This window comes from Phoenix dactylifera, chromosome 11 (genome assembly GCF_009389715.1).
Source record: "Phoenix dactylifera cultivar Barhee BC4 chromosome 11, palm_55x_up_171113_PBpolish2nd_filt_p, whole genome shotgun sequence".
NCBI lineage: Eukaryota > Viridiplantae > Streptophyta > Magnoliopsida > Arecales > Arecaceae > Phoenix > Phoenix dactylifera.
In genome coordinates, this window is record NC_052402.1 from 1098005 (window position 1) to 1125996 (window position 27992).

The 27992-nt window shown below is 40.8% G+C and overlaps 3 protein-coding genes across 7 annotated transcripts; 1 reads left to right on the forward strand and 2 right to left on the reverse strand.

Moving 5' to 3' along the window:
* Window positions 1-781: 781 nt before the first annotated feature.
* LOC103709018 (polynucleotide 3'-phosphatase ZDP) lies at window positions 782-27992 on the forward strand. 2 transcript variants are annotated; one of them, XM_039131180.1, is made up of 14 exons: window positions 782-1311; window positions 1423-1518; window positions 2320-2382; window positions 2470-2742; window positions 2854-2919; window positions 3774-3836; window positions 4652-4723; window positions 4910-4966; window positions 7582-7658; window positions 9795-9876; window positions 10097-10213; window positions 10432-10559; window positions 11317-11386; window positions 27649-27992. In XM_039131180.1, the coding sequence occupies exons 1-14, from the start codon at window positions 967-969 to the stop codon at window positions 27694-27696; spliced, it is 1557 nt and encodes a 518-aa protein (XP_038987108.1). In that variant the 5' UTR covers window positions 782-966; the 3' UTR covers window positions 27697-27992. The 2 variants fall into 2 exon arrangements, with proteins under 2 accessions (XP_038987108.1, XP_038987109.1); XM_039131181.1 differs by lacking the exons at window positions 7582-7658; window positions 9795-9876.
* On the reverse strand, window positions 13764-17312 carry LOC103702754. Of its 3 annotated transcripts, XM_039131183.1 has the most exons (6): window positions 16865-17172; window positions 15198-15425; window positions 15014-15106; window positions 14681-14785; window positions 14173-14585; window positions 13764-14028 (listed from the first exon to the last, which is right to left on the reverse strand). In XM_039131183.1, coding segments are annotated over exons 1-6 (990 nt in total). In that variant the 5' UTR covers window positions 17015-17172; the 3' UTR covers window positions 13764-14027. The 3 variants fall into 3 exon arrangements, with proteins under 3 accessions (XP_038987111.1, XP_038987110.1, XP_038987112.1); XM_039131182.1 differs by having other exon boundaries at window positions 13764-14585; window positions 16865-17182; XM_039131184.1 differs by lacking the exon at window positions 13764-14028 and having other exon boundaries at window positions 14445-14585; window positions 14677-14785; window positions 16865-17312.
* Window positions 17303-18632, reverse strand: LOC120112307. Of its 2 annotated transcripts, none has more exons than XM_039131185.1 (2): window positions 17414-18632; window positions 17303-17330 (listed from the first exon to the last, which is right to left on the reverse strand). In XM_039131185.1, the coding sequence occupies exons 1-2, from the start codon at window positions 18505-18507 to the stop codon at window positions 17327-17329; spliced, it is 1098 nt and encodes a 365-aa protein (XP_038987113.1). In that variant the 5' UTR covers window positions 18508-18632; the 3' UTR covers window positions 17303-17326. The 2 variants fall into 2 exon arrangements, with proteins under 2 accessions (XP_038987113.1, XP_038987114.1); XM_039131186.1 differs by having other exon boundaries at window positions 17309-17501; window positions 17597-18632.

A 27992-nucleotide genomic window follows, 5' to 3' on the forward strand; every position in this document is an offset into this window, starting at 1 on the left:
ATCACAAGGTCTATTGGAGCTTCAACACCTGCTTCAATCATTGCTGAGATGTTTTACATTAGAGACATGCAATATTTGTATCCAAGGGAGGTTATATGTGAGAACATTCCTTTTATTTTTTTAAAAAAATATGTATAGAACTGGTTTGGGGACCTTGCTCATTAAGGGAATTGATATTCATTGTAATTAATTTGAGATATTAACTATAGTATATATCCATCTGCTAGAGAAAATCTTAATACATCCCAACAATCTTATGCATCTAAAGGATTATGAAAACAACTAACCTATTCACAACTCTATTGCTGCATTAGCTGTTTTATTTCATGGACTACTAAGTGAAGCAAAACATAATACCTCATTATGTCCCGGAGAAAAGTGATAGCTGCCGAGAAATTTAAATCTGGATTTGTCCCTTTCTACAATTTTGAACATTGATAAGTTGAGATAGCCACAGTCTACTAATTTTTAAGTTTGAAACACCAATTGCCTTCTTTTTTTTTTATGAAAAAAATCAATAGGGAGTTGACAAATATTTTTTGATGTACAGATTTTCTAATTAACAAGATTAGTAAATTAATAAATCAGGGAGCTAAAAAAATTATCTACGAGATTATTTAGAATTTATTTAAGTTTAGTAAGATTATGGGCCTCCTTGATCGTGCTCCACGTTTTCTGATCTTTCCCGCTACATGGCATCTGAAGCCGGCAAGTGTATTGCCGTCTTTCTATAATGATTGGCATCAAGGATTTTCGCTATGAAATGATGAAACCGCCCAAGCCTTCTCCCATGCCCTCCCTGACACCGCTCAAGACCTTGACGTCGCCATTCCCGCCCTTCTCTCTTCCTTGCCTAAAGCATCCAAGAACCGGAGAATGGCGTGAAATTGTATTCCATTAACCGTTCCACCGCTCCCCCCGGCGGATATATGGCTATAAAACCCTAGCAACCGCTTCCCTCTCCCCATGCTCGTGCTCCTCCCCTACCTCTCCATTCTTGTCAAAAGCCCTAAAATCTCGACCCTCCCCTTCCTCGCGGCCAGCGCTCGCGCTCGCCTACCTCCTCTAGCCTTCGCCTCGCTCTCTCCAATGGCGCCGCCGCCCAAGGTGGTCGCGGAGTACGCGAAGTCCGGCCGCTCTTCTTGCAAGAACTGCGGGAAGGCCATCGCCGCGGGTTCTCTGAGGGTAGGCTCGTCGAGCAAGGACCCTCGGGGGTTTGACCTCAAGAAATGGTATCATTTGGATTGCTTTCCGACTCGGGATCATCCGCTTGCTGCCGCGGAGGAGATACTGGGGTTTTCTTCTTTGAAGGTTTGAGCGATCCCTGTTCCTTTCTTGACTGGCTAAAGAAAGACTTATTTCTTGATGTCCATGTAGTTTTTCTACAATATTTTGTTTATGATTATTTCCTGGGGAGTTCAGAGTTTTGATCAGGATGCATTAAGGAAGCTAGAGGCTTTTCAGCAAAAAAAAAGGAAGCTAGAGGCTGCGGCATCATCCGAACAAACTGTTAATGAGGTTTGAATTTTTCTTTTCTATTTTAAGTGTTACTCCTTTCATTGTATTTTCTGAATGAAAGAAATATTTGGGTATGCTTAGATCTTGTTGAGTCGTGATAATTCTAGTCTCTTCAATCGTGAAGCTTTGTTTTTCAAGCGAGAATAAAACTGGTCTGATGAAAGAAGTCGGTCTCTTGCACCTGTCTGATTAACAGCAGCAGAGACCTATTATTTGTTTAATTGTTAAGTTTAAAGAAAGGAGGATCTGTACCAACGGATCAGAGTAAAGATCATAGGAGAAGGCACATGGTGCCGCTTAGTGATTTCAACAAAAAAAAGTATGGATTGTTATGAGGAGGTCTTTTTGTACAACAATTTCCAAAAGCCATGGAAGAGAATTTCGTTCTTGAAAATTGAAAAAAAATCAAAATATTGGTGGTCATCATTTGGTTTGATGATGAATCCAGTTGCAGTATCCATGGGTTCTATCATGTCTGAAGTGGCCATCTTCTCCATGTCAAATGTTAGATATTGTGGCCCAACTTATATCTTGTACCCTGTTTTTCTCTCCAATTCAACTGGAGAAAACAAAGATGTTACTCCATGGATGTAGGTATATTGCTGAACCACGTAAGTGGTTGTCTTCTTGCACAGTCTTTTTCTATTGTTGCTTTTGTACAGCATTGAAAGTGTCAGTAGCATGGTAAAGTGGAGACTGATAGAAGCATAGAGAAGTCTCTGAAGGTTTGGCTTGTTGTTGATTAAATTCATGTGATATATTTGGCTAATTTAGCTTAATTTTATTGTTTCTTTATTTTAGATTGGTAAAACAGATGGGGATGCAGCCGAAGAGTTTGAGGAAAAGGGTTCAAAGCAACAAAAGGTTGACATACTTTCCTGTTGAAATAGAATAACTAGTCAGATGCTGTTTTGGTCTTGATGTTGTTGCTGCTATCCTTTCCTTTTTTAGCTCTCAAACACAGATGAAGGTGGGGATGAAGAGTCCACTGAAAAGAATTCTTCAGTGGTCCCCCATAAAGTAGTTGCGGAGTATGCCAAATCCAACCGATCTTCATGCAAAAACTGCAGGAAGGCAATAGCTGCAGGTTCTCTGAGGCTGGGCTCTTTAAGAAAAAACCCTCGAGGCTTTGACCTCGTGAAATGGTATCACATAGACTGCTTTCCGACTCAGTCCCACCTGCATATTGCTGCGGAGGAGATAACTGGGTTTTCTTCTTTAAAGGTCGGGCAATCCCTCTCTCGTTATTGATTGATTTAAAATTACTTTTCTTTGATATCCATGTAATTTTGTTATGCTATACTTTTCTTACGATATATGTGCTGGAGGGCTCAGAATTGTGACCAAGATGCATTAAGGAAGCTAGAGGCTGCTGCATCATCCAGCCAGACTGCCATGGAGGTATGATTTCTGTTGTTTTCTACTTCTAATTTTCACCATCTCCTTGTATTACATAGAATATGTTGGTATTCGTCAATTTCACTAAAAAATAAAAAATCTGATATCTTTGATTGTGAAGCATCACCTTCTGAGGAAAATGAAAACTGTTTTTACTGTTAAGAACATCTTTTAGATTAATAGCAACGGGGACCTCCTATAGAGATGGAAAGGAGGATCTTTACCAACAGATCAGAGAAAACAAAGTAGGAGAAGGTACATGATGTGCCTTATAGATGATTTTCCATAAAAACATGTGGGCTTTTATGTTTGAAGAAACAAAAGGAGGCCTTCTTGTACATTAATGTATTTGATAGCCTTGTTCTCTTACGTGCCATAGTGAAGATGAATTTTTTCTTTGATTTTAAAGAAATAAAATAAAAAATGTTTCTTTCCATCTCAGATTAATGCCTTAGTTAGGTCATCCTATTTATTGGTCGTATCATGTCGCGAAGGTGTCATGAATTTGGGTAAATATCTGTGTCGGTGTTTAGGGAATATAGCTTGTAACTTCTAGCTCATACCTGGTTATCCTTTCTGATTTAACTCAATTTTGACAGAGCTCTTGCCCCATGGATGTAGGCATACAGCTGAACTATGCAAACTCTTATATTCTTGTGCTTCAGTTATTTGTCATTTTATTTCTATGATATGTTTATGATTTTGTTGTCTTCTACTAGCATTTTTAGATTACAGTGTCATGAGTCTGGTGACATGGAGAGCAGAAGCATGGTGAAGTCTACCACCGCAAGCTGCCCATTAAAGTATGTGCTATATAATGCTAATTTAACTTATTTCTGTTGTTTCCTTTATTTTAGGTTAGTAAAAGAGATGGCAGTGCAATTGAAGAGTTAGAGGAAGAGGATTTGAAGAAACCAGAGGTCAGCATGTTCTACTGTTGAACTAGAATATAGCTAGATGGTGCTTATACGGTCTTTGATTTTTTTTTTTTTTTGCTGTCATCCACTTATCCTTTTTCTTATAGGCTTGTAGTACAGGTCAAGCTGGGCATAATGAAATTATAGAAAAGTGTTTAGAGGAGCCAAAGTTACACATTCTTATGTCTTTAACTGGATTAGTAAGATAACTTATATTTTCAGATGTCAACTTAAGTAAATATATTATTGCATACAGATTGCTTTGTTGGGTGGATGAGTGTATGCATGTGCGAGACATGGGGCTTATATATAATAATTGTTTGTCAAAGTGTTATATGTATTACCTCTTTCTTGTCTTTTTTCTTCTTATGATATTGTGAACCGTTAAAAGTTATATACAAGGGAACAACTACTCGACTAATAGAAACTCATAATTTGTTAAGGAATACATGATAATAAAAATCATAGCAGAAATGGTACAACCATTAAAAAAAGGCAAGCAACTGTTATCAGTACAAGTTCTTCCTCTTCTTCTTCTTTGTAATAAAAAGGATATTAGAGATTTGGCTTGTCCACATATAAAACTGAGTTTATTTATAAATCTAGGTCTAGCACACAATGGCCCTTCATTGGTTGGATAGGTTGGTCATAAATGACTGGCCTTTACAGCCACCTGGTGAGTATTAATTATATTCTTGCTATTCCTGTAGCTTTGACATTGCACATACCTTTTATTTTCATGTTACTGATGTAAACAAATCTTTTTTTGAGTTATTACTGATGTAAACAAATCATTTCATCCATATGTTTTTTGTCAGTTGCCTGTAGATGGCAAAAGGGATGACTTCAAGATGGCCTTTTCTGCATCTGATATCAAAGATCAATACAAGGTGTTCCCCCCTTTCTTTAAGCATACTAGTAATGCATATGCATCTCTTTTACTTGAAATATTATAGGAAGATAACTTGTTATTGTTTGTATGCATGCATTTTCTAACTATAATGATTTTTTTTTTGACAACTTTTCCTTTGATGCATCAATCTGCCTGGTGATTTATGTTTTGTTTTTTGGTCCAGGATGCCACCCTTTCACCAAAATGGAAGACCTTCAAGACGCTCATTTTTCGTGAGCGAGTAAGATTATTTTAAAGTTAAGGATTATCATTGTTAATGTGATTTCATTTTGTCATCAACCAGCTTGCTAATTGTTTGACCATGTATAATGTATGAGGTTCAAGAAGTACATTTAATCAACTTTTGTAATAAACATTGCCACAAAAACTAAGGTACGAATGTTTGGATGGGTCAGAAAAGACAGGAAGATGTAAAATACCTAGATAAGATTTGTGAGGAGGGATTTGGAAAAGATTGCACTATCAGGAAGAAAAACAAAGAGAGACCTGTGAACAACCGATGGTTGATACAAGGATGTTGGTTATGGATGCATCATCAGAGGCAACCCTTAGAATATCATTGTTTACCTCATTGTGATGCAGAATTGATTATGGATATGTTATATCTGTTTGGATAGAGGACTAGAGGTTGTAGTTTACTATAAAACAATATCGAATATACAACTATACTAACTATTGAAACTAGATGGTATACACACGAGAGTGTCTCATGGGGGGAAGTTGGGTGGATCTCTCTATTCCACAAGGGAAAGTTGTGCAGACAGGTACGTTGATATTGTAATTTGCAGATGAATGTGTTCTCTTATGAAAGAAAAGTTGGTTTGGGTGGATAATTGTTTTCATGTATAAAAATAGTGAAGATGAATGGCTGTGATTATCATGTTAAAATAGCGGAAAGATGGATGATTTAATCTTGTGAAAGTGAGTGAGTTGGGTTTGGGTGGATGGTTATCTCATGTATGGGTGTTTGATAATTCCTCATTTGATAGTGCGGTCACATCATTTAAGCTTATATATATGTTTATATATTACACAATCACTTTTCTTTGTGATTTGTGATTGGTTATGATATACTGGCCACAGAAAATTATTTTATAAATGTGGGGATCACGGTACGCTATACCATACCGAATCGGGCGGTACGGGGTGTGCCATACTGTACTGATATCGAACTGGTATGCGGTACAAGAGGCGTACTGATACTCGGTATGCTGAACCGGCTCTCGTACTGAGCGTATCGATATAATAACAGGGTGGCACCGGTACGGGAACTTGTACCAAGATGACGTACCTTGGTGGGATCATATATCTCATTTTATACATTTGTATACATCTTAGGAGTATTTAGATGTCTTGACTTCCAAAGGAGATCATGAGGACCAGATCTGCTTTCACTTGGAATAAATTTAAGAAAAAAATCTCTCTTCTAGCTCTTGGAATCATATTCATTTACTCTGCCAGTTGTGTGGAAGATTTATCATTTTATTCTCTCTGTTTATTCAATAGGTGCTCGTAAAAGTTGGCATTATGTACTATGCCTGTCCATTGAAATTTTATTATTCTACTACCAGACCATATGTATAGGCAATCTGGTACTGTACAGCAAGAGGCAATTTAGTCTTGATAGATGATAATAACATGGCGTCTGACCATCTTGAACATCTTGGACATGGAAGGTAATTAGATTTGGTGAAAGAATGGTTGATACATGTTAAGCTAAATATGATGCACCCATAAGAGAAGGTATCATTCCTTAAGTGGCCAGTTATTGGTGATCCAACACTCGGTTAAGGGAAGACAAGCATGATATGTGTTTTCATGCTTCTTATGTCTTGGAATATACATGTGCTTTTTTATATACTTATGATGGACAGATGGGTGATTTCGTTTCTTTTTATCTTGTAGATGCCTATTCAGGAATTTCCGTCTTGATACTCGTTGTGTCCATATACTGTTGATAAATTCTGTATCATTTAGTTGTTCAACGCCTCGACATTTTTTGTTCTCTTTCTTTGTTTGTTTTCTGTAGGGGATACCAGTTCAATAAATAGTCAATTTAAAATCCTGGTGGATTAGTAACTCTATTATCCAATACTTTATAAACGAATAACCTCTATTGTGTAATTATCTTTTGAGGTTCGAAGTTGATCTCATGGAAATAACTGATAATCTATAATATGCAACAACTAATAAACTCTTCTGACTTCCAAGGATGATGTCAGGTAACACAATTCCAATTTCTGCATGTTCATGTTTTAATTTAGATGGCATAATTATCATACATTTCTTATATGAACGTTGATCTTTATCTATTTTAACTTTACAATTAGATATCTAACAGTATCCTGTCCTATAGTTATATCTTACCTGAGCTAACTTTGTCAAATCTCATCAACTATGTACATTAATTAATTGGCTAAAATATAAAATTTAGTTTTTTTTCAGATAATTATTAGTTTTAGTTAGAACTGTGAATGACTTGTATTTTATTTTCTATAGATCATAAATAGTATACATTCTCATTTCAATGCTAGAATTTCTTTATCAATATCATGTTACTTCACAATGAATCACAATTTTTGTGGGTTGAATTATTCCATCATATATATATATATATATATTCAGATTAACTTGTTTTTATGATGCTTGTTTTTGATACTCATTACTGCCTTAGTTATGGCCTTCTATTAAAAGTAATTTCAAATTATTTTTCAGCAATAGATGTTATCAATTGATTTTCCTTAATTGTTTTTCATCCTTCCACTGAAACTAATAGCCTGGGATTTTTAACAAGATATAATATCATTTGTGTTTTTGGTTCCTGTATGTGACTAGGAAGAAGGTCTTCATGATTCTGAAAAAATTGCTGCATTTGATTTCGATGGATGTCTTGTGAATACATCTGTGAAACGGTATGATGTTTAACTTAAGAATTGATGTTTGAGCTGATGGTCTGTTGATTTGTTATTGTCATAATTGCATTAGCATTTTACAAATATATTGAAGCCTTTGCATTGAACACAAATGTGATAATGTTGTAGTGTTGTATTTCCATGTTTTCAGAATTTACCAAGTGAATTCAGAAATATTAGATTAGGGCCTCTGTTTTTCTATAGAATTTGGCAATGTTTATGACTTGAACTTGCTTATTTGAGTCCTAGGTACAAGGTAAAGTCTTATCTTTCTTTGGGAGCATTGAAGTTAATGCACCTTCATTTCTTTTCTTTTCCCTCTTTTTTTTTTCCCTGAGAAGACATGCTAACACACCTTCAACAGAGCTGCAAAAGTAGTCATTCTTATGCATGGCTTGCCATTCATAGATTCCAACTTAAACCAAATCTTAACAGAGTTTTGATGTTGTTCACTTTGCATTGCCGTTTATATCCACTAATGATCCATGCTTAAATTATCTTCCATTTCCTTTGTGAATAAAGATATGAAGACATCTTCAAACTCAACCAAAGGAAACATCCTTGAGCTCTTCTAGTGTCTTAATCCAAGAGGAAATCATCGTCTCAATTCCAACATTTAGGGCTTGTTTGGATATTCCTACAGGATTGGGCTAAAAATCATGCAGGAATTGGGCCTGTTGGCCTATCTAATCTAGCTTTCATTTTCTAAGAACCTGTCCAAACCCAGTCCAGATTTAGCCTTTAGGCTGCAGGAAGAAAAAAAAAGACTTATGGAGGTCTTTTTTTCTTCCCATGGGATTTGGGTTGGGTGGAGTTTTAGTTGTACAAGGCTATGCTTAAATGGATGGCCTACTCCACGAATTCTAAGGGATTTTCAGCCCAATCTTGTAGGAAAAGCCAAACAGACCCTTAATATTAAGAATAGCATATATCTATTTTTGAAATACTCAAATTCATCTATTCCTCTCACTATCCATAGATGGACCGGTAAGCAAAGTTTCCATGCTAAATGCTGAAAAATAATGAAAGGTCTGAAGTCTCAAGGTAAAAATTGTTTGAAAAATATGTTTTTAGCCTTTTTGAGTGGTCCTTCAAAATTTGCTTTTGAATTTGCAATGTAAGAAGTGATGGACTGTTATTTATTTCCAGGAACAGAAACAACTAGAGAGAATTCCTCCATTAAAAATGATTGCTTGAGAAATTCAAATTTGGTTACAGTCCATTTGAAGGTGTGCTCTTGCAGTGGTGCAAAAAAGTTTCAGTCCTCCATTCTGAGCACTTCCCTTTGAACCTTATTGGGAGAATTTAATTAGAAAGGATTAGGCACATTTGTGCTAGTTTATCAACTCCCCTAATAAGATGGAGAATATCCTCAAGTGTCTCAAGAAAAATCATTTTGCAAATCTCTACTTAACTCATGGTGAAATAGGTATCTAGAATAGTCATATTTTGACATTGATCTTCTGCTGTTCATCTATTCATTTTGTTCTGAATGCATATATTTGACAAATCAGTTTAGGCTGAGGAAAAAGTAGAATTGCTTGTTTTACTTCGTTTCTTGGGTTTAAGTGGATAAGCTAAACTGAGGAAAAAGTAGAATTGCTTGTTTTACTTCGTTTCTTGGGTTTAAGTGGATAAGGTTGAAGGAAGCTATCATAAGTTTGTCAGGATGACGTGTGCATCTGGTTTTCTGAGAGCTTAACCATATTGCAACCAGCATTATTGCCATATTTTCTCATAAGTTTTCTCCTAATGCATGTATTTTTTAGTAAGTATAAAATCAGATGACTGCGTGACTGGTACATCTTGTTGATACTGGTCTGTATTGAAAATATACAGGCATCTGAATAGAAGCCATATATTTGAAAGAAAATGACAGCTAACTTAACACCGTTTATGGCATATATTACTTGTCTCTCGTTATGAAAGCAGTGTATCCTCATTTTAGTGACTCATGGAAAACATGAGAATGGTTTAAAACTAGATGTGGAGGAGATACTAATTGACTATTAAAATCTGATTGTAATCAATTTTGTATGCTACAATCCTTGATAATTCTCTGATGCAGCCAGATTTTGTGATCTAAAGATTTAACCATAGATTAAGAATTTAGACCTAACATTGCCTAAGGTGCAGAATTGGTCCAGATGCTTGGTCTCTGATGTATCCATCGGTTCCTGAGAAGCTGCAAGGACTGTATAACACTGGCTACAAGCTGGTTGGTATATAATGTTCATGTTGCTCCATAAAGTATTCACATTCTTTTTGCAAAAAAAGAAAATATTCGTGTTTCAGCCACCTGTAAATTTCTGAGAGGCAAGCACTCAGGGTGCCTTGATTTTGGGAACCTGCTTGTGGTTTATGTGTTCTTTATCCATCCTTTTCTATTAAGATTTTGAAAAGAAGGTGTCTTATTGACATATATTCTTCATCATTAGGTTATCTTTACTAATGAATCAAACATTGAGCGCTGGAAGAACAAACGACAACAAGCTGTGGATTCCAAAATAGGGAGACTTGACAACTTTATCAAGCATGTTAAAGTCCCAATTCAGGTACACTGGATAATTTTTTTCTTGGAATTCTTGTTTTTCCCATAATATATCCTTGACCTCTATTTTTATGTTTAGTTTAAATTCAAAGTTTTGCAAATTTTTTTGTTACCTCATAAATCATCTCTCCCTCTCCCTCTCTCTCTCTCTCTCTCTCTCTCTCTCACGCATCTATACTGCTGCTGAAATCTTTAGCATACTTGAACTTCATTTCTGTGCAGGTTTTTATAGCTTGCGGGCTAGGGACAAGCAAGGATCGAACTGAAGATCCCTTTCGCAAACCAAAACCTGGAATGTGGAGGCTAATGGAAGAACACTTCAACTCTGGCATTGCGATTGACATGGATCAGTTATTCTTCTCTCCTATCATTCAACACAACATAATTCGTTAATCTGGAACTATTCTTTTCTTAATTTTCTTTGGAGGTCATGTGCAATCTGATAATACAGGGAGTTAGAATTGTAGTTTTGCTTACTCTTCTTGGGCGGTTCTGTTTATGTTAGCTCTTTGGCCACAACTTGTGCCAATAGTTGGATTCAGTATTTTATATCAAAGCTTGCTCATTTTGCATTTTCATCTGAACTCACCTCAGAGGGCTTCTCCATGGTCCCATGCTGTAAACTTCTTATCCGTTAAGATAGATATCTGTGCCAGCTATGTAGCCTTTTAGGTTTTATGTGAGGCCTCCCTTACAGAAAGTTTCAGATCTTGTTTAGCTTTAATTTTGATAGCTGGCTGTGAAAGATTCTCGAACTTTAATGGATCACACCTTGATGGTATGATCCATTAAGCCAACCACATTTGCATGGCTAGCCCTTCATTGAAAGTTTGCAAACTGCAATTATTGGCCACTCTAAAACAGACAGTCATTTCACACTCTTAACCCAACAAAAGCACCATAAATTGAACTGACGTACATATAATACTATCTAAAATGACTAAATGCTTCAATTGAAAGAAAATTGTAGTAACAATATATTATGTTTTATAAGAGCTTTCAGGATTCATATTTTCCATCGTCATTTATGAATAATTCCTTCAGCTGTTTGGTTGTACATGTATAAGATGAAAAGAATATTTTACTAGTGCCTTTCTTTATCTGCAGATCCTTCTATGTCGGTGATGCAGCTGGGAGGGTCAATGATCACAGTGATGCTGATATTAAATTTGCCCAGGTAAAATAAGAGTTCTTTTCCTTTTATTTTAATTTCAAATATTCTGGTTCCATTGTTGTTGCCTTACTAAATCTGTTTGCTTATCTGATGAACTCTAGCAAGCTGAATTTTTCAGATTAAATGGCCAAGTTAAAATGCAATTAACTCCATGAGTTATAGGCAACTGAATAACATTAAATAGCTAAGTTAGTATATGCCTTATCAGTATTTGATACTAAGTAACAGAATAAGATTTAAAATGGCTTCTAATGAAGCAAACAAATGTTCAGTCAGCATTGACAATGATTTAAACGCTACATACAAACACACACTTGTCTGTGTCTAGATTCTTATCTCCAATAGGATTATCAACTAAATTATCCATGTTGTCCTCATCCAGTTCCTCATTCACCTTGAGTACTAAAGTTTTCAAGAATACTTGAAAAAAATAAGTTAATATATTCTTCACCAACAAAATTGTGTAGGGAGCTTTAGTGTTTCGAATTCCAGTTTCTCTCACTTTTTAGAAAGGAGAAAAGATGCATTTTTTCCTCTAGCATCTTGTGATCGCAAATCTTTACATCATTGCATATGCGTGAACATTCGAGACACCCTTCTTTGATCCCAAACTTATGATCGAATTCCAGTTTCTCTCACTTTTAAGAAAGGGTAAAAGATGCAGTTTTTCCTCTAGCATCTAGTGATCGCATATCTTTACATCATTGCATATGCGTAAACATACGAGACACCCTTCTTTGATCCCAAACTTACGACAAGTAGAAACTTGTATAAACATTCTTGCATTGGGTATTTTATTGAGGCTAATGTTTCAGATCCAGATACCTTATTGATTCATGTCAAAGTTAAAAAGCTTGGTTGGTTAAAACCATGCATTAACCAAATCTTGATCATTTTTTCTTGAAAGAAAATTAAAAGCATCAAAAAGAAAAAGAAAAAAATAGCAGGCTGCTTATCTTAAATTCTTAATTTTGTCTGTATTGGATGAAGCTGTTAGTCATTTTGGTCAAACTATCTCAATTTGCTTAAAATGTCCCAAACACATCTGAGGCTGTAAAACCTCTATCAGCATCATATTTTGTATCGTCTTTCTAAACATCCTAAAGCCAATGTTTGCAAAACACTAAACTGAGTATCAAAGTGCCCAGTGAAGGTCTATCAAGCTGAGAAAGTGGCCCCAAGATTGTCATTCCATGTTAAACAAATAATTATTTGTCGTTCTCTATGTTACACCCAAGACAAGTGAAGGCCCCAAAGATTTTCGTTGGATTGCACATTTGGAATTTATTTCATGTAGGCATCCTTTCATAAGGGGAGGAATGATGTTAAGGAAAGAAAAGTGGAGAGTTTTACTTCATCTGTGTTCCAAATATTTCAAAGACTCCTAAACTGTGTTTGGTTCTTAAGGCTGAGGTGTATGAAGAATAGATTTTATATTTAGAAAAGAACAGCTAAAAGGAATTAGAATCCCTTGTACAGAATATGAAGAATACACACCTATGCTCTATGAGGAGGGCTTCAACAGACCTGTGTCCTACGAGCCTGAGGGAGTCGGAAATGCATCCAAAGTGCTGTGCCCCTCCTCAATCCATGAGGAATCCTCACATATATCTGACAATCTACCGCCATGACAAATATCAAGCTTCTTGAGTCCCTCGATATCATGCCATGGACATGCTGTGCCACACCTATCCGTTGCTCCCTGCAATACCCCAGCAAGACATCCATTGGATGGTGACCCTGGGGGTTCCAAAGTATCGAGGAGCATTGCATCTTTTGACACATGCAAGATCCTCCGCCGCACCATGTTACACCCATCACTACAAGAAAATACATATTCCGCGACTAAGATTCGAGTCGCCGAATAACCATATTTGGTCGCCGAAACCTTTTCGCGACTAAAATACTCTTCGTCGCCGAACCCTAGTCACTGAAAGGTTTTGGCGACCAATATTGTGTGGTCACCTAAGGTACACCAACAACGACCAACGTTTGGTTGCCGAAGCAACTTTTCAGCGACCAAATTTGTTGTCGCTAATTCCCACGCCGACCAAATAGTTGGTCGTGGAATGTTTGTCTTCCGCTACCAAAAATATGGTCACTGAATGTCTATCTTCCCCCACCAATAGTTTGGTCGTAGAATGTATTGGAATGCATTGGCAACAAACATTTTTTGGTGGCAGAAAGTATTAACCTGTATTTAATTAATAATTCAAATTATAAGCTTAATATTTATTTTTGAGCTCGTTCCAAATCCTGTACAACCAACACAGCCTATCCATTATGCATATTGCACAATACATTTGCTCATCCAAATAGAAGTATACACAATGTTGGAGAATCCATAATCATTCATTATAAATATCATTCATACACAAAGTCAAGCAAACCTATTAACCATTCATCAAAATGTTTCATCCATACCATATATTAAGGTGATAATCATCACCAAACACATCAAAATGTAAATTAAAAATTCCAAAATATCTGATCTTGCAATTCATCCAAACAACCATCATGTAGATAAAAATATGAATAAACAAAAAACTGATTTCTGCTTGTAAACAACTCCACCATGATCATCTGAACAAAAGCTATCCATGTACCAAAAACTAGATTCACATGCTCATAACTCCACCATGTATCTGAGAAAGCAAAAAAGAATACACAATCAATAACCACATGTGAAAAATAATAAACTAAAATTCAAGTATAAGTTCACAATGATATTTCGCTTAACTTGGTCCAAATCTCTAAATAACCTACGTAATATAAATGAGAATACATACCAACGAGTATTTGTGCCACCAGTTGAATACATGGCCCCATCATGATGGATAGACGACTTATGCGTTTGAGTCTTTTCCTTTAAGAACTCTGTCACCAAACTTGTAAGATGTGCAATTTGCTTCTGTTCTTCCTCTCGCTCTCTCCTCTCCTGTTCCAATTGCCTCCGCAGCTCCTCACGCTCCATCTCACGCTCCATCTTCATCTCCTCCATCTCAGCTTTAAGTTTCTGTAACTCCCCAACATGGTCTTGTGACACACGACTAGGTGTGGAAGAAGATGAAGAGGGCTTCGGCCCATCCCCAAATCCAAGAATGTATCTCTTCCTTTTTCCAAGTGCCTGCCTAGACATCTCCTCTGATGTTAATTGCACACCGGATTGGGAAGATTCTTCTCGCAAGCTCAACATCTTTGACTGTCAATGCAAAGGTAACAACAGAATTAAATGTATATATAATCTTGCAAAAGCATAAAGTGATTTAAATTATTATTGAGATTTTAGATACCTACATGTTTCACGGCGCAAATAGGATCAATCCACTCTTTGTTCTTCTTGGTATGAGTTTTCTTATAGAATTCTGGAAATTTAAGGTTTTCAGAACCATTAAACTCCGGCTGCAAAGTGTAATTTAGATTAGCATATAGCCACTATATAATAAAAAAACTAGAATAACTGTCAGATCTACTTGCATAAATGATTCCAAAAATATACATGCAGCAAACTAGAATAAAAAATCTACTTGCAGCAAATTATCTGTTTTACAATAGCCAAAACTATCCCATAGACTGTTTCACAGGCAATTCACTAAAAATATAGCCAGTACATACTCAAAAATATATTACCTGTATAGTCATTGTTGCAACAAATGACCGAGATCCTGAACAATGATTGTACTCAAGCTTTTTCCTATTCTTTTTGCCAGCTTTTGATCTCACCTTCAAAAAAAATACAAATTAAAAATCAAAAGAAAACATTATGATCAAATATTTTACTTATAAACTCTGAAGCACTAAATATGTAAGTTACCTTGTGTTCTTTACTTTTCCACACATCGTCAATTAAGTGGCGCCAATCCTCTTGAGTCACATGTTCGTATGGATGACTATAAGGATCTACATGTAAGACGTTCTTAACATGCTTGTAATGCAATTTCATATTGTGCCTCCAATTTCTGTGAATATTGTAGCATTTTCTATGGACAGCTTGCTGAGCTACTAGATTGCCATAATAATCATCCGAGATTTTGAACTTGTCCTAAAAACATAAGTAAAATCATTATGTAGTATGATCAATGCAACTATTACAAGTATGTAAAAAAATATTATGCAATAAATAATTACAAGGACAGATTGTATGATAGCAGATTGAGTAGCCTCGTCTACATGCCGCCACGTCGGTATGCCCTTAATTGGACACATTCTCCTAATATACACCCCCAACAGACTGGCTACCTTTGGGGCATTAATACCACATAAAGCATTCCACTCATCAAGTACTGGAACAGAAAGCTTTTCTCCGCCATTCTGGGCAATGAGCTTATCAATTCCTTTCCCAACTGTCTTACCCCGCACGCGCTTCGATGATGAACCTGCTAAAATAGTTAAATACCTTAGGCCATAAGACAAACCTGCTAATGATAGATAAAGAGAACGCAAAAAAAAACACAAAATCACTGAAATGCCATCATTTTACCAAGAGTATATTAGCAATAACAAGATTCAGAAAGATAAGTTTTCTCACCCACGCTGTTGGCAATAATAGGTGGACTTGAAAGCTCGTGGGTTTGCTGGGTAGAAAAGGTGGGGAGCAGAGTAGGTTGGGCAGCCATCACGGGCACAAGTTCAGCATCTCCAGAAGAATTCAGTTCTTCATTATCAGATGGCAGATACTCTTCATTATCATTGCCATTGCTAATCTTGTTCGGTCCTTCATTACCATTCTGATTTGAACCAAACAATGCCTTGGACATACCCGGTATGCCAAGAGCTTCTAATCTCATTGAGTTCATTTCAATCCTTTTTTGCCTTTGCCTTTCGTATCCCGTCAGCTTCTGGGACAAGCACCCAGGCTTCACAAATTTTTTACCTACTTTGTGCATCTTTCAAAATAAAAACCAGATAGATACAATATTACATTCAGCCATAAAAAAATATGGAGTAAAAAGTACATCACACTCTCCATAAAAAATAGAAGCATGTAAGATAAAAATGGATGATTTTCATTAACATATAAAATAGAAGCATGTAAGATAAAAATGGATGATTTTCATTAACATATAAAATAGAAGCATGTAAGATAAAAATGGATGATTTTCATTACCATATAAAACAGAAGCATGTAAGATAAAAATGTTCAACTTTGCTATGGATAGATCATTAGAGAAATATATCATAGCTCTAAATCTACGAGTGTATCACTGTCACTATCAATGTCTTCTTCTTCATCGCTAGGGTCCTCCATTACTTCATCAACACTCCCCCCGGCTTGATCTCGCCCACGGCACTGCAAAATGACCTCCTCTTGAATAATTTCAGCATCAATATCATATCTGCGCAAATCCATTGTGGTTGGCTCTTCAATGAAAATTGGTTCAACGTCATTGGTTTCATCTTGTTGGAATGCATGATTGAGAACAATGGTTTCTTCAACATCATTGGGTTCTAAATCACTCATCTGTGGCACATCCCATATACCTCGATGCTTGAATCTTTGGACAACTTTCCAATTGCCACGTCTCTCTGCAGTGTCATTAATATAGAATACTTGCTGCACTTGACTCGGTAGTACAAAAGAATCATCTTTGTACCACCGACTTCTTGTATCAATGCTAGTGCAATGCGCATCAATGCAGAAAGTTTTTTTACTTCCAGTGTTGAACCATTCGCATTGGAACAAAACGACTTGTTGTCCGAACATATATGTTAATTCCCAAACTTTGCACAAGTAACCGTAGAAGTCAATCGGTTGCCCTTCGTGGTCCCCTTCAACAACTAACCCACTATTTTGGCTTTTACGGTGGTTGTCACGTTCGATGGTATGGAATCGGACACCGTTACAAAAGCACCCTGAATATATGTTGACTATCGGACGAGGACCGTTGGCCAATGACCATAATTCATCAGTAGCTTCCCGTGATCGCTGGTTTCGAAGTTGAGTCATCTATAACAAAAAAGTGACATAATATGTTACTTCACTTTCAAATGCAAGGATAACGGTCGTACATGTTAATTAATTTTGCTTACGCGATCTTTGAACCACTTGGGAAATTCTTTACGTTGTCTGTTTGTGATGTCAACTTCACTCTCACCTTGTATGTAGTTCTTGTGTTCCCTATTCGACATTCCGTAACGTATAAGTAACATATAAGTCTAAAACAACTAAATATACAATAGCTGAACCTTAATAAGCAAGTTAAAAAAACATACTCTCGATATTGATCCACTTCTGAACTATTGTATAAGACAAACCATTCAGCCATCTCGAGTTCATTGACCGGCACATCAGGTCCCCTTCGGATTAACCCAAATGGTCGGGCACTTTGAGTAAAGACTGTTAACCCCGTGCCACGATCACCACCGTCATCATTCCTTTCTTCTCTGTTAAACACTGTTTCGATTCCATTGAGGTACATTGAGCAAAATGTTGTACTCTCTTTAGAAATATAAGCCTCAGCGATAGAACCTTCTGGAAACTTAATCGATTTTAAAAAATCACAAAACCCTTGTCTCTCTTGCAGGGACAATGTGTACAATGCTGGAGGCTTCTCATAAGATCCGTTCGCCCGCTTTTTTAGGTGTAACTCCTTCCGTATACCCATATCTGCCAAATCCATGCGTGCTTTTTCTGTATCCTTGCATTTCCCATCTACGCCCAGTAATATCCCAACAATATTTTCTGCAATGTTCTTTTCTATGTGCATGACATCCAAGTTGTGACGCAGATTGAGTGTTTTCCAATAAGGGAGATCAAACAAAATGCTTTTCTTGGCCCAAATCGTGTCAGCATCTTTGCCCCTTTTTCTTTTCTTATTAATGCTTGGATGCTTGCCCAACGGCTTGTATGTCCCTGAATTAATTTGCTCCAAGATCTCTTCTCCCGTGAACTCTCGTGGCCTTGACCTGTCCTCACTTTTACCATTAAAGAGCTTGCTCTTTCGCCATGTGTGGTTCTCAGGCAAGAAACGCCTCGCACCCATATAGCCAATCTTACTCCTCAAACGTTCTGATGAAGCATCTTCGTTACAAATGGGACAAGCCAAATAACCTTTTGTTGGCCATCCAGACATGTTACCATATGCAGGAAAGTCATTAATGGTCCACATGAGAGCAGCACGCATTCTAAATGTACTTCCACTAGAGGCATCATAAGTTTGGACGCCATCCTTCCAAAGCTCTTTCAACTCATCAATTAATGGCCTCAAGTAAACATCTATTTCTTTACCGGGAGCCGTTTTTCCGGGAATAAGCAATGACAACATACAAAATTGCTCTTTCATACACTTCCAAGGTGGAAGATTATAAGGCATCACGATAACAGGCCACATACTGTACGATGTGCTCATATTTCCAAAAGGATTGAAACCATCGGTGGCTAGCCCTAACCTCACATTCCGCGGATCCTTGGAAAACTCAGGATGTTGCCGATCAAAGTTCTTCCATTCCTCCCCATCAGCCGGATGTCTTAATGTTTCGTCATCCACTCACTTCTCCTTGTGCCATCTCATATCTACAGCTATTTTCGGAGACAAAAATAAGCGCTTCAATCTCGGTGTCAGGGGAAAGTACCGCAAAATTTTATGAGGAATCTTCTTACCGTTACCATCATTCAGCTTATATCTAGGCTCATCACATATAGGGCATTTCTCCAGGTTCGCATTCTCCTTCCAAAAAAGAACACAATCATATTTGCATGCATGAATTAGCACATATCCCAAACCCAAATCTCGTAAAAATTTCTTGACTTCATAAAGGGTCCATGGAACAGACTTATCACACTCCGGTAGAATTTCCTTGTATACCTTCATGTTCATGTCAAAAGAGGAATTGCTCCACTGGTTGTACACCTTAATATGAAGCATCTTAATAACGAATGATAATACTGTAAAAGTTTTGCAACCAGGATAAACGGGTCGTTGAGCATCATCAAACAACTTATCAAAATTCTGTGCATCCTCCCTCCCCAAGTTATTAGGCAATTCGTCAATATCGTCATTCATGAAAGCGCCCATGTAAACAGCTTCCAGCATATTAGACAATTCGTCCCTATCATCGGTGCCATCCCCAGCCATTCTATCCTCAACACCTCCACCATTGTCACAGTTAGCATCATTTGAAACACAAGATTGATGCACGTGAACAGATTCTCCATGTTGCACCCAAGTCTTGTAAGAAGGCGAGATTCCTTTCAACATCAAATGAATCTTGACAACTTGAATGCTTTGTTTTTTGTCATTCATGCACTCGACACAAGGACACCAAATATCATTTGCTGAGCCTAAATTTGCCACCGCAAATTCAATAAAGGACTTCACCCCTTCTCTATACTCTTTACTCTTCATTCTATTTTTTATTGTCATCCAACTCTTGTCCATTTTGACTGACCTACAAAGTACTTCATCAAGTTAGATTGATTAGTTTATAGATTTATTTTTGTATCCTGCAAAAAAAAGTTGCAGCAAAAAACCAGGGGCGGCCCAATACATTTGGGGGCCTAAGACAAATTCAGTGAATGAGGCCTTTTCTTTTTTTATTATTATAATAATAATAAATTTTAATAAGTATAAAATAGTTAAAAAAATGATATGAAAATAGATAGCTGTCAAGTATACTATTTCAACAAAGATGCATGAATCTAACAATGATAGACAAGAAGCCTCTTCAGTTTAATATAATCCTTAAATAGAAGCATGGAAAAATAATTAATTTAAAAGAAGTCCCATCCCACCATCTCCCATCTCCCATCTCCCATCTCCCATCTCTCATCTCTCCTTCGATACCCAAGCTACCTCACAGCACGGCAACCATTCAACCCAAACAGAAAGGAGTAGAAACAATTAAAAGAATCTCCACCCTCTAAGAAGTCCATCTCTAATCCCCATCTTTCTTCCCGATGGCCCAGCTGGATAAGGAGTAACGTGAGGGAAGGAAAACCAAGACCAAAACCAAAATAGTGATGGTCCCCACCCTCTAAGAATCTCCACCCTCTAAGAAATCCATCTCTAATCCCCCTACTTTCTTCCCGATGGTCCATCTCTAATCCCCCTATCTTTCTTCTCTCCACCCAAAACAAAACTACTCCACCCAAATCCCTCTGACCGGAAGCCCTGCGGTGGCTGCGGCGGCGAAGGAGGCGAAGCCCTCCCGCCTCACCTCCAAATCTCCTGACAACTCAGCCCCGACGACCCCCACCACTCCGCGGTGGCAGCGGCGGCGGCGAAGGAGGAGAAGCCCTCCCGCTTCGCCTCCAAACCTCCCGACGACCCGGCCCCAACGACCCCCACCTCTCCGTGGTGGCTGCGGCGGCGGCGAAGGAGGAGAAGCCCTCCCGCTTCGCCTCCAAACCTCCCGACGACCCGGCCCCGACGACCCCCACCTCTCCGCGGTGGCTGCGGCGGCGGCCAAGGAGGAGAAGCCCTCCTGGGTTTCTTCTTCTCCCGCCTCGCCTCCAAATCTCCCGACAACCCCCGACGACCACCACCTCTCCCTCTTCCTCTCCCTCTCCCTCCCGGCCTCTGTTAAATCAAATAACAGAGGACCCCCGGCCACCTCTCCCTCTCCCTCTCCCTCTCCCTCCCGGCCTCTGCTAATTAAATCAAATAAGGGAGGACACATACCTTGGACGCCGACGGCGAAGAGCTGAGCGAACGGGCGAACGGGCGAAGGCGATGGGTGAAGGTGACGGGTGAAGGCAAAAAGATAAAGCAGAAATTACCCCAAAAAAAAAAGTTAAAGTAGAGAAATAGGAAATTAGGGTTTGTTTGGTTTCTCAAACCCCCTACATACATACTTTTCTCGACTAAATTTTTTTTAGTCGCTGGAGGTGAACCTTTAGGGGCCAAAATTTAGTCGCCAAAAATTTCCGTGACCAAATATACATTTAGTCGGTGTAGGATAATTATTCTGTAACTAACAAGAATATTGGTCGCAGATAGCCTTATTTTCCGCGACCACACTTTAGTCGCCAAACGTTTTACCTCCACCCCGCCAACTTGGTTTTGATTTTCCGCGACCAAATATACATTTAGTCGGTGTAGGACAGTCATTCAGTAACTAACAAGAATATTGGTCGCAGATAGCCTTATTTTCCGCGACCAAACTTTAGTCGCCAAACGTTTTACCTCCACCCCGCCAACTTGGTTTTGATTTTCCGCGACCAAATATACATTTAGTCGGTGTAGGACAGTCATTCAGTAACTAACAAGGATGTTGGTCGCAGATAACCTTATTTGCAGCGACCACTATTCATTTAGTCGCCGAAAGTGGTCTCTGAAAGTGTATTTTCTTGTAGTGCATGCCGGCGCCCCCTGCAAAGAGGTTGCAGTCGTGACCGTGACAATGCGCCCCCACAATTACTAACATTCTCGTCGACACCCAACAAGCACTACTGCATGTCGGTTGCCACAACTAAAACTCCACTGCATACTTTGCAATCACAATTCCTCAAGCCAGAGCCTTACGGCCGTGGTGTCCTTGATCTTCTCTCCACCATTGAGATTCCATCATCCATACCACATTGACTCTTCCACGGAACTCCAAACTGCTCCATATTTTGACTTTGGCCTCTATTGTTGTCTCTTCACTGCAATCCTTTGACCCAAAACTACACTTCTTCCGTGTTCCAAATATTCTATGGAACTGTCGGGGAGCGGGTAAGCCCTCCTTCCGGCCGGCTTTCCGCAGGTTAGTGAGTCTGCATGACTCAGATGTTTGTGTTCTGCTTGAGACCCGATTGTCAGGATCTAGTTTGGAACAGGCTAGGCGTGCCATTCCGCGATCATGGGGGACATATGCGGTGGACTCTCGGGGCCTCTCAGGGGGCATCATTGTGTTATGGAGGTTAGGGGGAGTTGACATTGATGTCTTCCACAAGTGCAACCAACATGTCATCTTAGTGATTTCTGAGGGGGCCGGGCCTTCTTGGGTCCTTTTAGCCACATATGCCAGTACAGACTATCGGGAGAAGAGAGTCTTGTGAGAGGAGGCCACCAATCTCATTCAGCTTGGGCACCCAGTGATGATGGCAGGGGATTTTAATTGCATTGACAGCCCGGAGGACAAGAGAGGGGGTAAGGTCTTCACCAACAACATTGAGATCAGAGAGCTTCAGGACTTTATACAGTCCAACGGGCCGGCTGACCTTGGCTTTACCGGCCCACGCTTCACTTGGTGCAACAACAGGTTGGCGATGGCACGTGTTTGGGAGCGGATTGACCGAGTGTACGCGACGACCGGATGGATTCAGAGATTCCCGGATTTCTTGGTGCGCCACCTGCCCAGGATTGCTTCTGACCATTGCCCGGTACTGGTGAGTACCTTTTATACTTTTCCAGTTCATTGTCCTTTCCGCTTTGAGAACGTATGGTTGTCTTATCCACGATCGTGGGAGGTTGTGAGAGAGGCTTGGCAGACGCCGATTAGGGGGGATGTGATGTACAGGATTACCTGGAAACTTGAGCTAACCAGACGCCGACTGCAAAGTTGGAATAAGGAGGAGGTGGGGAATATCTTCAGGAGGGTGGAGGAGACGGAGGCATCCATCACTAGGTTACAGGCACTTGAGGATAGAGGGGGTGGTCTTTCAGAGGAGGATCAGGGGGAGCTTAGGGGACTATTGGCTAGACACCACTCCCTTCTGAGGCAGCAGGAGGTGTTTTGGAGGCAGAAGTCCAGGGTCCAGTGGATTAGAGAGAGGGATCGGAATACCAGGTTTTTTCACCAGTCGACCATCATCAGGAGACAGCGGAACCGGATCGGCCGGATCAGGGACAGTAGTGGGCAGGTGTCTGAGGACCAGGAGATAGTCAGGAGGATCTTGGTGCAGTTTTTTCGCGACAGATGGACCGAGTCAGGAGGTACAGATGGAGGAGTATGTGGACCGGCACCAGGGAGGCATGTGTCAGTGGAGGAGAACGCAGCTTTGGTCAGTCCAGTATCCGGGGATGAGGTACAGGTGGCCCTTTAGTCTCTGGGCGAGGACAGAGCCCCGGGCCCAGATGGGTTCCCTCCTTTCTTCTTCAGGATGTACTGGCACATAGTCAGACATGAGGTGATTGCGGCGGTCCAGCAGTTTTTTGTGTTGGCAGCGATGCCCGTGGAGTGGAGGAGGACCTTCATCACATTGATTCCGAAGAGACAGGATCCTGTTGAGCCGAGCCACTACAGACCGATTAGCTTGTGCACCACCTTGTATAAGGTGGTGGCGAGGGTACTAGTCCAGAGGATGAGGGGCATTCAACCCAAACTCATTTGCCCTGAGCAGGGGGCGTTCGTTGGGGGGCGATCCATCTCCTATAACGTCCTCATTGCTCATGAGTTCATGGCTGACCTCCAGAAAGCGCCTAAGCGTAGGTGCTTAATGGGTATCAAACTCGATATGGAGCGGGCATATGACAGGATGAGATGGGAGTTTGTGCGACGATGTTTGGAGGAGTTTGGATTTCACCCACAGTGGGTCAGATGGGTGCTCGGATGTATACTGTCTTCGTCCTTTGCCTTACTGGTTAACGGCTCACCATCGCGTTTCTTCGAGTCGTCGGTCGGATTGAGACAGGGCTGCCCTTTGTCACCACTTTTGTTCATCTTATGTGCAGATTCTTTGTCCCGTGCACTTAGACAGACCGTCCATGAGCAGGAGTTGGAGGTCTATGGCCCGGCGGCCGGGACGACTAGGGTTTGTCATCTGTTATTCGTTGATGATTGTATACTGTTAGCTCGCGCGACGAGCAGATCAGCACGGGCCATTAGCAGGATATTGGGGGCATATTGTGGAGTGTCGCGTCAGCAGGTCAATCTGACCAAGTCTGCCATTTCTTTTAGCCCGAAGACTGACCATGGGGCGAAGCAGTCTATCATGAGCCTTCTAGGGATTGAAGAGCAGGAGGGGACCTTTACATATCTTGGGGTACCTATTACGGGACGTCGCCTACGCTGGAGGGAGTGTACATCTATGGAGCTGAGCATCATCCGCCGTTTGGAGAGTTGGCAGGCGGGTGCACTGTCGATGATGGGCCGAGTCATTTTGGTACAGTCAGTGTTGAGCTCCATCCCCACTTACTTGCTTTTCAATACCTTGGTCCCTCTTGCAGTGATTCGGGGATTGGAGAGGATGTTTCGCACCTTCATCTGGGGATGGCGGGGAGGTAGAGACGGCGTTCATCTGGTGGCATGGGAGCCTATTTGCCAGCCGACCAGCAGGGGAGGACTTGGTATTCATTCGTTGGTTGAGCGCAGGGAGTTACTAGCGACCAGGATGGCAGCCCGGTTTCTTCTAGAGCCTGAGGGCCTTTGGGGCTCACTGTTGAGGGCGAAGTACGGGGATCCTGCCCCCCACTACGTCCTACGTGCTGGCCGAGGACCTTTATTTGGAGAGAGATCTGCGCCCGCGCCCCGGGAGTGATGCCAGAGATCAGGTGGGAGGTTGGGGATGGGCGGACGATCAGTATTCTGGAGGACAGATGGCTGGCTGAGGTAGCATTGTAGGGTTGGCCCACCGAGATTGACCATGGCTGGATGGAGGGACGCAGAGTGTGTGCCTTATTTGCCCAGGGGGAGCGGAGGTGGGACGCGAGTCTTGTTCGGCAGGTATTCGAGGAGCACCTTGCTGAGCGCGTTCTGGCTCTGCCGATCCCAGAGGGGGAGGCAGTGGATAGGAGGGTATGGAGCAGGACAGGGAGGACGACTGTGAGAGTTCGGGACCTCTTGTCGATAGGTAGAGGGCCCTCAGCGTGATAGATGGACTGCGGCTGGATTTGGAGGATGCACATTCACCCCCGAGTGGCCTTGTTCCTGTGGAAGGTGGCTTGGGGGTGTTTACCTACTAGTGGGGTTTTGGTGAGGCGGGGAGTGAGGGTTCCTGCCGGATGTGGAGCTTGTCAGGCGACGGAGGAGACCATCTACCATGTTCTTTTTGAGTGCCCGAGAGCCAGTCAGATATGGAGATATGCTTCAGCTCAGCTTGACCAGAGGCAGATGTGGGCGTCCACTGAAGAGTTCTTACGACATTTGGAGGCCTCGATCCGAGGGTTTGTACGAGAGGAGAGGGGGACTCGTGATGCCTACCTTGCCTATCACTGCTGGCTGGAGAGGAATACACGGGTTTTCGACGGCGAGAGCCTCCATCCGAGAATGATGGCGGACCGAGCTCTACGGCATGCGGCGGAGATTACCAGCACTATTGAGGCTTCACCTACTGGGTTGGTCAGGGACATCTGGGGGCCCCATTCTGCTCTTGCAGCGTCCAGGACGATATTAGTATCCTGGGTGCCCCCACCCCCTGGCTTTCTTAAGGTGAACTTCGATGACAGCGTATCAGCGGACGGGAGCTGCGGAGGTGTGGGATTTATTATTAGGAATCATGACGCCAGACTTGTGGCGGCAGGTGGACGGAGGATTTTTGACTCATCAGTGGTGACCGCGGAGCTTCGGGCGGCCTGGGAGGGTGTCTCCTATGCGAGGCGGGTACTAGGTGCGGGTCGCATCCTTTTCAAAGGGGATTCGACCACGGTAATCAGGTGGATCCAGGAAGAGGGGTGCTCAGTTGAGGACCGGCCGCTGCTCCACGATATCCGCAGAGCTTTGGGGGAGGTTGTCTCCTACCAGGCCACGCACGTATATCGGGAGGCGAACGGTGCTGCAGATTGGGTTGCTTCCTTCGCGGCTTATCACTCGGGAGGCTTTTTTTGGATAGACCACGAGGCTGTGCCTACGCCTTTGCGCAGCATTTTGTTTTCTGATTTTGTTGGCCATCTTCACACTTGTCAGGTGCGAGTCGCCGATGTACCAAAAAAAAAAAAAAAAACTACATGGCACTCCTCAAACTCGTCCAAACTCTCAATTGCCCTAATTTGAGAGCGGCCATTGTGTCTTTCGACCTTTCGCAGTTTTTCAACCATCAACTTCAACTGAAAAGGCATTTCTAGAACTCTTCCAACACTTGACTGCTGATTGCCTTAATCTAACAACGGCCATTGCTTGTGCCAATGCATCCTCAGTCCTCTAACCTTCAAATTCCATAGAAAACTGAGGGGAGCGGCACTTTTTAGACTTATTATCAAGGCTTAAATCTTGACCCCTATGATCTAAGAGCGGCCAAACTTGAATATGCACCTTGCAAGACTTCGACTTGTGGCTAAAATCCACTTCCAGCAACACAAAAATGACACTTCTTGGAATGCATCCAAGCTTAACTCTTGACCATCTAGATCTAGGAGTGGCCCTCGACATGAGTTCTGACCTTTTCTGCACAGCACCATGCCTTCCATTCCTACGACACTGTCAATCCCAAGTATGAACGAGTCACCCCCATTTCTCCAGATCATCCAATACCAATGCAGATCCACAAATGCTACCAATGGGACCCTGATATCTGATCAAGGCCATTTCACAATTTGCTTAAGTCTCTCGACATAGCAGACTTCGCTCCAAGCTCCCAACAATCTACCTCTGCAGAACCACTGTTCATGCTATCTCTTCCAATACTCAATTTGACCTAACTGCCCTTTTGTCTTCACCTCGAGTCTATAGTGCCATCACAAAGCTAGTCCAATGGCCTGCCTCGCGTTTGAGACTCTGGTACCGCGACACCCTTTGTAGCTGACATTTGAGCCATATAGTGCCTCATTGCATCTCGAAACCAAATGCCTCAATTGATAGCATCTTTCTGCATCGCGGCCACCCTGGCCAATAGCCACCTTGGCCAACAAACTACGCATCCTTTGTGCTTCAACTCTTGTAAACTAACATCACATGCCCATGCAGCGAGCAAGCACCTTCAGCCAAATATCTGCCTCTAGTACCTCAGCCTTCCTATGCCTTCCCCCTGAGCCTAGTACTTATTGTCTTAAACTTTTCTTTAGAGTCAATTAGTATTTTATTCCTTACATCTGTGGAAGACCATTTGTAATGTGTTGTTACTGTATTAATTGGGATTATTCAATTTCTTGCCTTCAGTTCCAAGCTCAATGACTTGGTATTCCAGAAGGATGTAAAATTGCAGTCTATCAGCATCCTTGACATGTGACTGACGGAATTTTTTTTTGATGATAATGGCCTGTTGCTCCTGGTGTGTATGTCAAGATGCAACATGAGTTATCAAAGTCCCTGCACCCCTGATTGTTTGGTTCTCCTGTGTTCTGTGCTTCTCTTTTCCTTTTGGGAGAAATTATTTGCATTGTTTTATTGTGATGAGATAATGCATCCGATATTTGTGTTACATGCTCCTGACACTTAATTCCTTTATTTCTGGGTTTATTTAATTTCAGGCAGTGGGGTTGAAATTTCATGTCCCTGAGGAGTTCTTTGGCACTTAACGCTCATCATCCCACACTTATAGTTCTCGCTTTCATTTCCAGTTTTGGTCTCCGTGTTCGGAGTAACATTTTGAGACTCTTGGAAAAAAGTAGTTTAACCTAACTGGAGATATTTTTTTGAGCTGATCAGCTTGCTCATCTCCATAGGTTTGTGCTGTTCATCTGCATATCTCATCTCAGCAAACTTGCTCATGATTTGTAATATGATGGTTAAAGTAACGAGGAAGAACTGAAAACTAGAGATATGTGATAACTGTTTCTGTGTTCAGAAATATTGTGGATCCATATTACTCCTA

Coding starts and splice junctions, on each gene's coding strand:
- LOC103709018 (XM_039131180.1), top strand. CDS start 967: ATGCTCGTGCTCCTCCCCTACCTCTCCATTCTTGTCAAAAGCCCTAAA. Junction 1,312..1,422: donor TGGGGTTTTCTTCTTTGAAG/GTTTGAGCGATC, acceptor TGGGGAGTTCAG/AGTTTTGATCAGGATGCATT. Junction 7,659..9,794: donor GTGAATACATCTGTGAAACG/GTATGATGTTTA, acceptor CCTAAGGTGCAG/AATTGGTCCAGATGCTTGGT.
- LOC103702754 (XM_039131182.1), bottom strand. CDS start 17,014: ATGCGCATTGCACTAGCATTGATACAAGAAGTCGGTGGTACAAAGATG. Junction 15,107..15,197: donor GGAAAAGTAAAGAACACAAG/GTAACTTACATA, acceptor TTTTTTTTGAAG/GTGAGATCAAAAGCTGGCAA. Junction 14,786..15,013: donor TTGCAACAATGACTATACAG/GTAATATATTTT, acceptor TACACTTTGCAG/CCGGAGTTTAATGGTTCTGA.
- LOC120112307 (XM_039131185.1), bottom strand. CDS start 18,507: ATGCGTGCTGCTCTCATGTGGACCATTAATGACTTTCCTGCATATGGT.